Source organism: Amyelois transitella, chromosome 19 (assembly GCF_032362555.1).
Source record: "Amyelois transitella isolate CPQ chromosome 19, ilAmyTran1.1, whole genome shotgun sequence".
NCBI classification, from domain to species: domain Eukaryota; kingdom Metazoa; phylum Arthropoda; class Insecta; order Lepidoptera; family Pyralidae; genus Amyelois; species Amyelois transitella.
Genome location: NC_083522.1, coordinates 4,484,782 through 4,499,640, shown reverse-complemented (window position 1 = coordinate 4,499,640; position 14,859 = coordinate 4,484,782). Strand labels below are relative to the sequence as shown.

The 14,859-nt window shown below is 32.8% G+C and overlaps 1 protein-coding gene across 1 annotated transcript in view; it reads right to left on the bottom strand.

The window, feature by feature from the left end:
• LOC106132708 (G-protein coupled receptor dmsr-1) overlaps nucleotides 1–13,706 on the bottom strand; it is a 32,229-nt gene extending 18,523 nt beyond the window's left edge. Inside the window, exons 1-3 of the mRNA XM_013332215.2 lie at nucleotides 13,483–13,706; nucleotides 7,647–8,070; nucleotides 1,796–1,954 (exon numbers count right to left, since the gene is read on the bottom strand). Coding sequence (XP_013187669.1) covers nucleotides 1,796–1,954; nucleotides 7,647–7,961 — 474 coding nt within the window. The 5' untranslated portion in view covers nucleotides 7,962–8,070; nucleotides 13,483–13,706. The remainder of the gene's footprint in view (nucleotides 1–1,795; nucleotides 1,955–7,646; nucleotides 8,071–13,482) is intronic.
• Between the last annotated feature and the right edge of the window lie 1,153 nt (nucleotides 13,707–14,859).

Here is a 14,859-nt window from a genome sequence, read left to right as displayed (position 1 = left end):
TGAACGAATTTTTAACCAAACACTCAACAAATACCATCGAGCAACCACCATATTCACCAGATATGGCTCCAGCCGACTTTTTTCTTTTTCCTAAACTCAAATTACCACTTCGTGGCACCCGTTTTCAATCAGTAGAAGACATAAAAGAGAATTCGCGGCGAGAACTGACCTCAATTCCGGAAACAGCGTTTAAAAAATGTTTTGATGATTGGATTATTCGTTGGCGTAAGTGTATCGTTTCTAAAGGAGCATACTTTGAAGGTGATAAAATAAATTTGGATGAATAACAAACAGTTTGTGTATTATTGATCTTTTCCTGCTACTTTCTTGACAGAGTAGTATTAAAAACTATAATAAACTACGAGAAGAATAAATATAAATATGAAAGTGAATTGTTTGTGAAATATGTATATATAAAGTTCTCTGGCAAACCCAATGATTGACTGGTAGATAATGCTGCTAGCATTAAGTCCATAATTAATAAATTGTGCTATACATTTGTATTTTGTGCAATAAAGTTTAAATAAATAAATAAGCAATTAGAGTTCTTGAGTAGGAATTTCGTACCTGTTTTAATAAAAATGTAATAATTAATTCAGTTCAAAAAAGTTTAAAAAATATAATAAAAACTAGGCACAGATAAATGTAAACCTTAACATTAATATTAGTAATAAAACTTAATAACCTACTCTAAAATAGGAACCCTGTGTGTTGTACTTACTAGCTGTCTCGGCAAACATTGTTTTGCCATATAAATATTTTTAAGTAATTTCTAGTTAAAAAAAATGTTAAGGGTGGACAACCCTTATCACTAAGGGGTATGAAAAATAGATGTTGGCCGATTCTCAGGCCTACTCATAATGAGAATCGGTCAAGCCGTTTCGGAGGAGTACGGGAACGAACATTGTGACATGAGAATTTTATATAATAAGATATGTGTTTTGAGTGTGGGTTTGAGTCACAAGGAAGGCATATCAATACATTTGACTTTGGCTCAAGAGCAGATTACACATTTTGTTGAATTAGCAATTTTATCACATTTTTATCTCGATTGTAGTAGATACGAGGAAGGTAATTTATGCGATATGCGTGGGACATGCTGGAATTTAACCGCCATGATTGATGTTACGTTCCATTCATGATTCACAAAATTAAGTGTTAATCTTTTTTTGTGAAAGTAATCTCGGATTAAGTTCTTTCATGCCCTGTTGAGCTTCATTCCTATTTATTATGTTGAAGTAATTATTTTTTTTATTTGTAGTTCCGTGAAAAGGTCATACCGAATGTTTTGTAACTTTGTTTGGTCTACGTGATTGCATTCTAGATTTGGGTACTATTTGGAATGCAATCACGCAGATCAAACACAGCCGTAAATAACAACAAGAGTCCATACAAAATTACGCCTGATCCGTTTCGAAACACTAGCCTTTTTTTAACAGCAGCATCATGATATCCTAAATCTAACTTTCATGTCATGATATTGCTGTAAAAAATTAAGCTAGTGTTTTAGAAGTGATCAGACGTACGTACGTTTGTAAGACGTATTGTTATTTACTGCGAACTTTCATCATCCCGAAGAACGAAAAAATATGTAATTGGAACGTCAACTTCTAAATATAAATACTTATATAAATGTTAACGGAACAAAATTACACAGCTTGAGGTAACCTCAAAATAAATTCGAGTCTTATTGACTTTTTTCATATCAATACGAGACTGTGTTTTCTAAGAAATATTGATAATTTTCTAGAATGATTTAATATCAATGTGCTGTTCTCCTCACATCCTTACTTACCAGGTACCTGTAGATAGCGAAGGGGACGTACTCCATCATGACGAAGACATCAGCCACCGCCAACCACTTGAGCAGCCGGTTGATGGGAGCAGCTGCTAGGTCCCGGCGGGTCAGCACTGCCACGTTCAGCGCATTTGCTAGGCTTCCGAAGAAACAAACCTGGCGATAAAAAGGCCGAAATAAAGAATTGATAAGGATTCGCTAGTATTTTAATAACAAAGGCAAAGAGGCTGACATATCAAACTATATATATATATATATATATATATATAATCTGAAAAGATTTTGCTAAAATTTGGCAAACAGATAATACAGAAAACCGAACGACAGCTTTTTTTCAATTCCCGTATTCTCGAACAACCTATATAATTTTTGCATGTATGTATGTAGCCTAGCACTGCGAGTTTCATTGAGGCTGAAGTTACTGAGAATGCTACAGGGAATACGCGGTGGCGAAGTAGAGAGTAAACAATGCAAGAACCCAGCCATAATAACTAATCCATTTCCTAGAAATGTACTTTGATGTTGCGACCGAGCGAGGTTGGAAAAAGATGACAAAGATATCAAGTTCACGTTATTTTGATACCCTTTAAAAATTTTAACCTCAAATAAATATTTGCATGAAAGCTAACAGCTGAGTTGAATTCTCTTTCATGTCTTTTTGTTTTATCTTTTTAAACATTCTTCACTTACGTATGTTATGGTATTTTAAAAGGCCGTGGGTATACTATGGTAACTAGAGGTTAGTATTATTTGGAGGTAGAAAAAGGCACTTAATGAAAGTGAATAAACAAAACATTTCTGTGCAGTGTTTTCGAAGTCTCTCGTTTTGATCATGCGATATGAAAGCTCGAAATCGCTGTCATGGTGAACAATAGCTGAAATAGCGTGTTTGTTCTTGATTTTTTAAAATAAGAATCTTTCAGTCAATACTTTGTTTGCTGAGTTTATATGAAAGGGCAACTTGTGTTGCAAAGCAAAGCAAGCCTCTCTTGAAACCTCAAGCGATTAAGCGGCGTACAAAATATTGTTGTTGTGTTTTTCATCCTACGCTCATATTCTTGATCGTTTTGCATAATGAAATTGGGACGTGTTGAGTACCTTGTTGTTGATTTCAAAGGATATCTTCAATTTTAAACTAATTTTTTTTAAGACAATACCTCATTTATTGATTTTATTTGCGTTTTTAATTAACGAAACTAATTAAGTTCGCGACAATATTCTCGGCACCAGAATAGATTCGGTCTTTTAAATTATTTTTAGGATTTTTCTAGTAACTTTTTACTTGTTTTTTTTTTAATAGAAAGCTCTGAAATATTCGATGTCTCTAAAATCATCTATCATAAAGTCTAATCAATAATTAAATAAAATAACAGTTCAATAAGTTTAATATTTTATACTGAATGGCATCAGATTTTGTTGTTGACGTTTCTAACGGAGCTTCCATTTTAAGCTCGGTTAACGCATTACCGGCCCTCTCGGTTTTCTTATAAATAAAACAATACACAGTATAATATGTTGATGTAAACCATCCATCATCTTCTCGGTCACGTACAATGAAGTGGAAAAGACGGATCGATTCACTGGAATATTATAAAATTCTATTAGGTACAAATAGAACCCCTATTTGTTGACTGTGAAAATATTAGTTTTTATAATTTGAAACGTAATAGAAAATGTTTTCCATGATCGGACTTTAGATGAAATAAAATACTGTGATTTATTTTTTGGTAAATTATTGTGAACACACCTTTTTTCGGGACTTATTAATTCATTTTTGTGTTATTTACTTTATTTAGAAGTGAAGTGATAACACAGTTTTAACTGTATTATCACTTCACTTCTTTTGTAATACAAGGAGGTAATATAAGTAAGATAAACACTTAATATGAGTTATCCTAAAAGTCTATATTATCTTTCCACATTCATTGTTATTTTAGGATAGATATTAATATTACACAGTGTCAAGGAAGGTACTGTTACGTAAGAATACCAAGGTTTCGGAATAACAAATCTACATCCATTGGTTTGGGTCCATTAGTTAGTTTAAAAAGGCAGCCGACTGCTAAGTTAACACTTTAAATTGACACTTACATGAGGGCGGATAAATCAATAGGGAAATACTCGATTGAGGTTTTTATACTGAGAGAAAATGTTAAGTAGAAAGAGAAATGAAAGCGGACACCAAGTCCCGCAGTTTTGAGAGAGATGATGAATAAAATTTATAGTTTTATATAAAAACTTTCTTTGCGATAGTCGCGGACAAAAGACAATAAAAGTATATCTGTCGAGACATTCTATCAAAAAAAGTTATTTTAACTTCGTGTCTCGAAAACTTTTTGGATTACCGGTGTGGCTTTTTTACTGATGTATCTATTATAATTCTCATGAAGAAACATTTTATCGAATAACTCGACATACTCTATTCGATTACATTAGTTATTTATATGTTTGGGTTGAGCGTAATAAATCTCAAATAATTCCAGTAGCAGTTCATCGAACCCACGACAGAAGTTTTGTGAGTCGTTGACACTTATTTACAAGAATAAAAAACTTTTTCCTAGCCTAAATATTCTTGTTACATATTATACGACCTTATGGAAGGTTTTTTGACAAGTCGAAACTTAGCTCCGCATATTTTTCAAGGAATTGGAGAAAAATATTGCTCAATATATTATATCGCGGATGTCGCAAGAGGTCACTTAGGAAGAATGAACAATAACCTATGCTAGATTTGGTTACGGTCGGGACGGCATAACAGCACCTGAGTTAGGTAATCCTGACCAGGCGCAACACAACAATTTTGTTTACTGTAGCTTCTAGTGTAATTTCCCTAAATTTCTCATCATGTTTATGAATGGAACCATCATAAGACTTCTAGATATACTGTGGCCTCATGTTGTTTGGGCAACGAGCAAGAAAGAGTCAGGAGATTCTTAGAGCAATTGGTATTAACACCACCAGTTGTTATTTTCTGTCATACGAGTAACACTTGTAGTATGTCATGATTTCCCTGTCTAAATTGTTCAAGTTTACGTAAATCGATGCAGGTGTCTTCCAATAATCTCTTTTTGGTTTTATTACTAGTCGTTGACAAACTTAGAAGTTACAAAAACTTTTACTTTGTACGAAACTGTGATTATCTCAAAACTACTGGACCAATTTTGATTCCCTACGAAATCAAAAAATCAATTGACAGATCCTACATACATTTTAAATTTCACCAAAATCAGACCAACGATTCGAAAGTTATCTCTTTAGAAACATAAAAAAAATTATTCTTGGCTAAAGTTTATTGGTCTACAATTACCTACTATTTTTGTTATGTGAGTGATATGTAGAAGCGAGAAATATGATGTAAAATTCTAAGCAAGTGGAGAGCTATATATACTTACCATCCTCCATAGCAACAGACGATATATATACCTATGAATAGATGGCTATCGAACCGACCCGAATCTAAGGTTCTGTAAGGGGTTGTTATGCCAAAAGTACAGCCATTGAGGTCGAAGTGTTCTCATTAATAATCCATTATTCCATGGCTATTGGAAATGTTTGCATGGCCATTAGGAAGTGACCGAAAGTACACCAAATCACGCCACAAGCCGCTAATGAAAATTAATTAATACTCAGACCAGGTATCGTGTTACACATTGTTATAAAATTCGCAGAAATCCATGACATCATATCGTTCGGTAGAAAACTCTAGATAGTATAAAGATATTTCCCATATTTCGAATTCTGAATGAATCTGATGGATGTTATTGGAAATATATATTAAAATTTTTCTTATCCAGTTGTCTAGATATTGGCATTAGAGCTATAAGGATGTGAGTTAGAGTTAAGGATTTATAATCATTTTTCATAAAATCTCGCTTTTTTTTAATATCTTTCCGAGCCATTGACTGCGGACGATGTAATGAGACAATTAATTATAAATTTTCACTATTAGTGTTGAAGGGGTTTGTTATTGACTTTCATTCTTCTCAAATTAAAAAACTTGAGACGAACAATATTGAACCGATTAAGAATTTGATTGGAATTTCTGACACTGAAATTTGCACGTTCAATGGTAATGATGTAACTAACTTTTTAAGTAATGATACTATCTATGTATTACTGTTTTAAATACATATAAACAAAAAAAAAGTCTATATTAAACGTCTAAAAAAAAGGTTATTCTTGTTTTCAATAAATGAACCCAAAAAGTACTAGATCAATTTTGTTTAAATTTGGGCCAGAGCTAGAAGTTCAGACACCACAAAAATGTTGCATAGAAACTAAGGCTTCATACTCATACAACATTTTTGCGTTGACGTAAATATTGTGATCATTATTCAGTGTCAACCACAGTGTGCATGGAGAATGAATGCGGCATCCTTCAAACAAATGACAGGGTTTGTTAAGTGTCGCTTTGTATAATAAAACAGTTACATATAGGGATCTGAATTGGCGACGTGGGGCCACGACTAGACGCAACGCGACGCGGCGCGACCTATTTATTCTGTTTAAATCAATTCATCTTAACATTCTCTCATACACGTTTATAAGTTTACATTATTGTGAATTTGACGTTATTTAAGAATATGCTGTAGTGCAGTTTATCACCGCTTCTTCTAAATTGACGCTTTGCAGCACTAAACTTGGCTTAAGTAATTTATTCGATGTCAAACAATGTTGTGAAAATTATTGTGATGTTCAAAAGGTCCCTAAATAATGAATAAAAATTTTGATTTTTTGATTAAAATCATAAAATAGCGTCAATATTTGTGGAAAAAGATAACTTAAGCCGAAACAACATAAGGAATTTTGCTTAAATTTTTCGTACACATCTTCCTGCCTACCAATTTTTGAAGTTAAAAATGGCTAAAAAGAGATTTGACTTAAAATCAAAATATTTCATTAATTTTTAATTTAACGATTGTTCTTAAAAGGAACTATGTAATTGTTATTCAGTACACTGAAATTTTTTACTAACTTCTTTGAAAAATATAATCAACCTGAAAAAGAAACCAACATCCTGCCTCACAATTTGTCACTGTAAATGGGAATAAAACGGCTGAACCATGATTTTCACATTATATTAATGTCGCAGCGTGTCGTGTGCGCAGTGCGGTTAGAGCTTTACTTCAGCATACGGAGATTTTTGTCCAGAAAGTTATGGAATTAACGCTTATGCCTGTTCCGCGGATAGTTTGTGATAGATGATGATAAAATATACCTAATTGGCCACTTCAACTTACTACGAACACTTTTGTTCCTAGGCAACCAACTTCATAATACTATTATCGAAAGTTTTAGTTTGGTGAAACTAGGCTTTACTAATTAGTGAGCCTATCCACTAATAAGCACATTCACTACACTCAATAGGACACAGTTCAATTATAATACAATGGCTTCATAAGCCTCAGTTAACAATCAAACTTATAATTAGATATATCATTCACCAGGTCACGAAAGGTCAGATCAAGAATATTCTAAACCAAAAGAAGTATGCAGATATCGTGAAAGGAGTAAATTGTGGTCTGTAGGCTATTCCTTAAAGGAAAGGAGTGAGTATATGTGTTATTTGTTGCTATGCATTAAAGAAAGCTTTCCACTGCTTAAATCATAGGAAATGTAAATGAATCTTTTCGATGTACAGATAAGGTATATTAGAGCCAATAATGTAGTGGATTAAATATAGCCAAGCTGATATACAGAACAGACTTTGTCTTAATTGTCTTGTTTAATCAGATCATATGCGATTGAAATATTGAATTTTTTCAGTCACATCTCAAATCAAGATAAACAATCCAAAAATAACGGCGATAAACATAAAATCTAATAGATAATAAAGTTTAGTACTCACGATAAGGCTCAGGTATCCATGAATACCATTATATGCCAAGATGATGTCTCGGAAGTTACCCTCACAGTAGTCGCAGCTTATCTCGGTACTTTTCGTCAGGTTCAGCCGGCTTCTCCAGCCATCCACGAGTTTGACCAACGTCCCAAAATCCAAGGGCTCATGGCTACTGTTCTTCGAAGACTGCTCTTTCAAAGCTGAGAGAAACTGAGACAGATCTATGGAACTCTTGTTTTCATGCTCCACCTCCGTGGCTAGTAACATTTCTTCGAAAAGGTTGGTCAACGCGTGCGTTATATTGGTACCGCCATCTGACATTTTTCCTTCGAGAAAATTCGTGTGGGAACCGTGTCTAGACGCATAACTTTATCTTTCCTATTACGTTTGATAGGGAGAGATGTTTCGATGTGTTGAGCTGTTTACTTCCCTGAAACAAATTACCAGTATTAATGTGGTGGTATATCATGTAACTTCACAAATAAAGGAGACTAGCTGTATTTGCTAGAAGAAATGCGTACGTATTTTCCTAATGTCTTTCTATTGATGAAATTAATATGTTATCCTTTACCTAATGTCAATCAAAAATCGTTTATGTACATGATTAAAATATAGTATAGATTTTTATGTTATCAAATATTCATCCTGAACCGGACGTGTAATTTTTTTACTCACTTTCTGTCTTTGCACCCTCCGCTTTAGAGTTTCAGCGCTGGGGTCTGCTTTCCTACATTTATCTTAGATATTATTATTACACTTGTTAAGATTAATAATGAATATATTTAAAAAAATTATAAGGTTTATGATTTTGTCAGCGTCACCCCAAAAAATGTAATACTTGTTATTGTTGGAACTATACTGGTAACAATTAAGTATTTATTGCATTTTAAATTATTTCAAAGTATTAGTTTACCTTTTGTTGAACAGACTAGACAACGACGCATAAAATACGAAGTTAAAATCCTTGTATTTCTACTAAATCCTAGGCAGGCAGATCCACCCAAGTCTATCCCATGGGAATCTCATTTTACGGGACATGGGATCAACTAATAAACCCGACCTGATCCCATGAAACTCTAAAACTACTAAGTACATAACACTGTCGTTAATTAATTACGTAAAACTGTAATAAATCAATTTGAACTGAATTTCAAGCTACTCGATTCAATATTAATGTACCCTCGGGAGGTAGGAGAATTCTTTCAAAATTTTTTATCGATTCTTTATCAAAGCCACGTTTAGCTGAATGAAAATTAAAATGAAAACATATTAATTAAGTAAGTTTTGTCGCAATTGATTGTTAGTATAAGCTGTCTGTAGGAGATGAAGAGCTGATCACAATACAATACAAATTATCTTTATTGCCCATAAAAAAACTCACTCTCACTCGTGTACCTATCACATTTTTAGTTCCTTATAAAGTCACGCGACATTTTCGGTGGGGGTAAGCCCCGACCGAAATCTAAATGTAGAGGATTTCGTAGTAATTTCGGTTCGAAATCTGTATGGTTGTGATTTTATTTATAGTAAACGAAAATTCTAATGTTTCCTACTGTCATAATATTTTAATCTTAATATTTAAATTGTTTTAAGGATAAAAATTAATGTCTGGCAATATACACTTACAGTAAAAATAAATGAAAGTTTTATGTTTAAACCTGTTACCGTCTGATTCTTAACCGTCGTAATCATAAAACTAGTCGTAAATAAGGTTTAACCGTTTTTATCTTGGATATTATGCAAATTGCGACTCAGGAGAAGTAAAGCTCGATTTTCTTTCTTATTCAAATCTTTTGATCTTTTTCACTAAAGCACATAAAATTTTGAATCGATTTTGACGACGAGTATTTTTTGTCACGTCGTTGCAACTTAACATAGTTAATTCATCAATCATCGGGGATGTCCTGGCGAAAGGTCAGGTCAAGAGTATTTAAGCTGAAATTTAGCAAGTACCTATGTTTAGATATCCCAATAATACCGCAGATTAATTAAACGGTTCTAACAATCCTATTTAAGGAAAGTATTCTTGAAATATTTAACAGATATATTAAAGTGAAAAGTCTATTCAATTCAATTTCCCAATGTCGTCTTTGTTTCTGGATGTACGTCAATAATAGACCTCATATTTGCTTCCAGGCCTATAAAAGTCAATAAGCTACAAGCTAATGTTAAAAGATTCAATTTGGTACGTAGGTACATAATCTTTTATTAGTAAATACTAAGTAATAAAAATTCTTCATAACTTCCATTTCCCTTACAAACATCAAAATGTAATTTTTCACATTTTAACGTCGAATTAATATTTACTCTTCCTAAGAAGACTTTAGTTATTATTAGAAATTTTATGGTCAGTAAAGCCCAGATGAGCTTATCTTTAAGTACAGCTAAAAAGAAGCTTAATAAGGAACCAATTTACAGTGTCCAAACTAATATTATAAATACGAAAGTAAGTTTATTTATTTGTATGTTTGTTGTCTCTTTACACGTTCTCTGCCAATCTTCTTGCAATTTTACGTATACATAATTAAGATTCTGGAGAAGGACATACTTTTCTTTCCGGTTAAAATTATTATCCGCGGGTTCTTCGTAGAAACCTGTAGTTTTTGTGCGCTAAACGCACGGGCGAAGCTGCGGGTATACCCTTACCCTTGTAAATAAGATTTCTTTGCCTGAATTCAGTGATAGTATTTATACATAACTTTTTTATGTCCTGGTGTAATTTATATTTAAATTGTTTTAGCTCGCGATTTCGTCTAAATCTCTATGAATTTAACGGAGTATAACAAATATACTAGATAGTTTTATGAAAATCCGTTCAGTGTATTTGCGTGAAAGAGTAACAAACACACACACATTATTATATACTTTCGCATACAATTAGAAGGGTCACGTTAATTTTTATGGATACAAATATATTCTTAAACGGTTATTAAGCGTCTTACATCTACATCTGTAAAACTTATAAGTAAAATACAGAGTAAGTACGCATGTCTAGCAAATGAAAGTCGTCTTTGGCGTGGACTACCATGCAAAGATGAGAATATGTGTCTATGTTTTGTTTTGTTTATAAACCTTATCTTGGTTACCATATTTCCATATTTTATACCTCGTGTTCCCTCAGGCGGGAATCACATTGAATTAGATTTTAACCTGTTCCCTGAAAGCTGTTAGAGAACACGTAGACGCTGACGCCTACTACGTGATATTTATAAGTGAATCTTCTCATCGACATAATATTTTTCTTAAATACACTTAAACTTTGCTCTTAAGGTTTAGAGAAGGGCATTTTGGCTGGAACCCAAACGTCATGTTGTTCGTGCTGTAATATTTTCTCCAAAATGTGTGTTTGATCGACTACTAATAGTTTATAGTGTTGATTATTGATTATTCGTGGATAGAGTGAGTGTTGGGTAGTGTTACAATAATGGATTTAGTGGAAAGATAAATGTAGGAAACCGGATCCCTGACCCCGAAGCACTATGGTGGAGGGTTCAACTGGAAATGCTCAAAGATGAGAGAAATAAACAATCATCGGTAAGCAAACAAATTATATAATAAAATTTAAAAAAGAGATATTGTTTAAAAATAATCTGTATACACTAAAATCACATATTAGGACACTATGCTCTTATAATCTGGGTAGTTACTCTGATGTAATTTTACGGGCAGCTTACTTTTAGGATGTATATTTACGGAATAAGGAACCATTTTTAGTATTTCCCAAGTGGCGAAAACTCTGGCATACGAGCCACAGATAATTTTATTTGCCAGGATGAGATTAGTACGTCATTTGTTTCGCATTTTTTTTTTTGATGTTGCCTCAAACTGTTTTGTCATTGACTACTACTTGTGAGTGGGAAAATCAGGTGTATAGTGACCTCTGTCAATTCTCGAGACGTATATAAGCTATCTTAGATCAAGGTCCTTTATCCTTTATCTCCTTCCTATAGATCTCGTAAAAAGCGTCTAAGGGAATAGGCACGATTATCTATCAATAAATAAAAAATATCAATTATGATCAAAAGGCGTAACCCAGGCTCCTCTCCAGAGAGGTATTTTTTTATTATTATTATTAATCCTTTGCGTGAGTAAACGGGAACCTTGGCGACCATAGTATTTCAACAATTTTGATTTATCTTTTAAATTTTCCATATTTTCAATAGTTATTTTTCGTTGCTTTAATTTTTACTAGGTTCTTATTGTTTGCTTGCTAATTTTTATATCTTTCTATTAATCAAGAAATATTAAGATGTAACCGGAATCCGCATCAGGTGAAAGAAATAGACCTAATGAGAATAAAACCATAGAATTACTTAGCCATTTAAATTTCTAAAGAACATAATAAACTGCCAATCTCACCACCTTTTGCGTGCCCTGTTAAGAAAATAAATACAGACCTATTGTTCTGTAGGTTTCTAAGATAAATGCAGATAGCCTAGTAACACTTTAATTTGCTTTGTCTTGGGTACTACGCAGAAACACTGGGAACAAATCCAGTTTAGGACCGAAAGCCCCCATTTAACATCTAATTGGGTCTAATAGAAAGTCCCAAACCCTTACAAGTTTAAACGAATATTTATTCTATCAAGTTGTAGAAAAGAGCTTAGGTTGTAATCATATTTACTGTAGGTATTTAGGTGAAACAATCTCAGAAAATACTTAAAGAAAATAAAAGGAGATCTTATGTATGTATTAATTTTGTAGTAATGTTTCTTAATTGATTCATAACCTTAGCAGGAAGTAAACAAAGATATTATATGTAAGCTCTATTGTTATACTAAAAAAGCCCTCAATTATGTATTAAAGTTATAAGAAATTAACTAATAATATTAATTTAGAAATATTTTTAGCTAACATATAATTTATTTACTGTAATAGAGGTCGGAATATATATTATTCCGATGTCTATTACAGTAAATAAATTGTCTTTTTCCGATTCGACTTTTGTGTTCACAATTAACTGTAACTATAATTTTAACATAGCATAAAGTATAGAGTAAGAAATAATATGTGTTTGTAACATGGACCTCGGGCCCCAAAGCCATACGGTAGAGAGAGTAACCAGGAACACGCAGAAATGAGCAAGTTTTACAAATATATTTTCCTCATGAGTGAAAAGTAGGGGACAACATTAATATGTATATATTTTTTGACAGATGAGTCCATTCTTGTAATAACACATGCGTTCTTTTTTTTTGTTAAACCAATCTTATCTACTGAAAATGTTATTTATACATACATACATACATATGGTCACGTCTATATCCCTTGAGGGGTAGACAGAGCCAAAAGTCTTGAAAAGACTGATAGGCCACGTTCAGCTATTTGGCTTAATGATTCAAATAGTGACAGGTTACTAGCCCATCGCCTAAAAAAGAATCAAAAGTTTGTAAGCCTATCCCTTAGTCACCTTTTACGACATCCATGGGAAAGAGATGGAGTGGTCCTATTCTTTTTTATACCACACGGCACGGCAAAATGTTATTCAACTGATCTTAATAAGGTAAATTGCCTTATAATTAATGTATGAGGTGGTCATTAATGTGATGACGCTGTGAAAATATTATTCATTACATACATCCATTAATCAGTTTAATTCGCAATAACGCATCTGGGGAAATACGATTATGAAAATATCACTCTAATATTTAACAAATGTTCCCGTTTTAAAGCTATCATTTAAAGTTTAATACTTTAAACAATTTTAAACAATCAAGCCCATTATGATCTTATGTACTAAAACTTAACTATTCGAATACATAAATACATTAAACAACGTAAAACACTCTAATAAAGATATAAAATTTAAACATAAAAGTAAAATACTTAATTCAAAACTTACCGAAATTATTTTAGACAAGAACTATTTTATTAAACTATGTATAGTCCACAAAACACAATATTTAATGAAGCATTGTTTGTTATCATATGTTTACAAATGACTGCTGTCATCTATTGTTCGGTTGATTAATTTTGAAATGCAAACAAGTGACAATCGCACAGTGAAATCGGAAGTGTATCGGCGGCCTTACACGGCTCCGTGTGAACACAGTTGGAAGCGGCGCCGGCTCGAGACAAACTGAAGCGAAGCTTTTGTTCGTGCCGAAAATTTTCACCCATCATTGGCGTACAAGCGCTTTGTTTGTCAGATTTAGTCACAGGATCTAGTGTTAACTGATAGGAGATTAGTAACAGAACTGAATGATACCTACTAAAGAGATTTTGTGACGAGTCAAGAAAGGGCGCGCTGTGCAAATGCGTGAGCAGCGCACTCCTCAAATGATTCGGCTCACAAGACCAGAGGTTGATGAAGTCGTGGGTGCTAGTGGGATAGATCTAGTGAAAAAAAAATTAAAATATTTGTCAGGTTGAATAACTTCCATTGATGTCATTGATTTGGTAGTAAAATGATGAAATTAATTTACCTACAATACATTTATAAAGAAAAAATATTACTTTAAAAATGGCACATAAAGGCTCGTTTGTGAACTTTTAATAATTAATTTCCGCTTGAGAATCTTATAACACCGTATACAGAAATCTAAATGATAAGAAAGGCCTCCCTTGAAAGCGTGCTGAAGTATATAATACTTGACTATTGACATAAGTAAGGATAAGCAGGGAGGAGGATATGGTAGAAGTACTTACGGGTAGTGCATCAAAATAGTAATAATAGCTATAGGCATTATCCCCACGACTCTCTGTAATAGTTAAGAAATTTTTCCTCTTAATTTTATTCTCTTGTAGATCCTGCTATTTACTAATCATTCCTTATATTTATTTATCTTAAATATTTTTGCTTAGAAATGCCAGTAAAAATATTTGAATTCTCTGATTCACTTTAACTAAGTCTTTATGATTTTAGTATAGATAAATCTGCTAATACTCCTATCTAATCAACCGAGCAGGACATAAGTATTCTTAACATATAAAATATGTTCCCTTCACACATGTTGCAAATGACTTCGAGGTCAAGTATGTTTCCGGAAAATAGGAAATTAGTAACTCTCCCGCGGGTCACAATGTTGAATTAATTAAATAGCATCCCATGAGAGTAACTAAAGAGAAAGATAATTTATTTGCCAAAATAATGTTCGAGTTTTTCATAAGTAATTAAAATTTAAAATAGTCACTCAAACAATGTTAATAGATGGAGATTTGAAAAAAATGCTCGCATGAATACTCTTAAAGTTTATTATAAAAATGTGTTTCCTTTTTA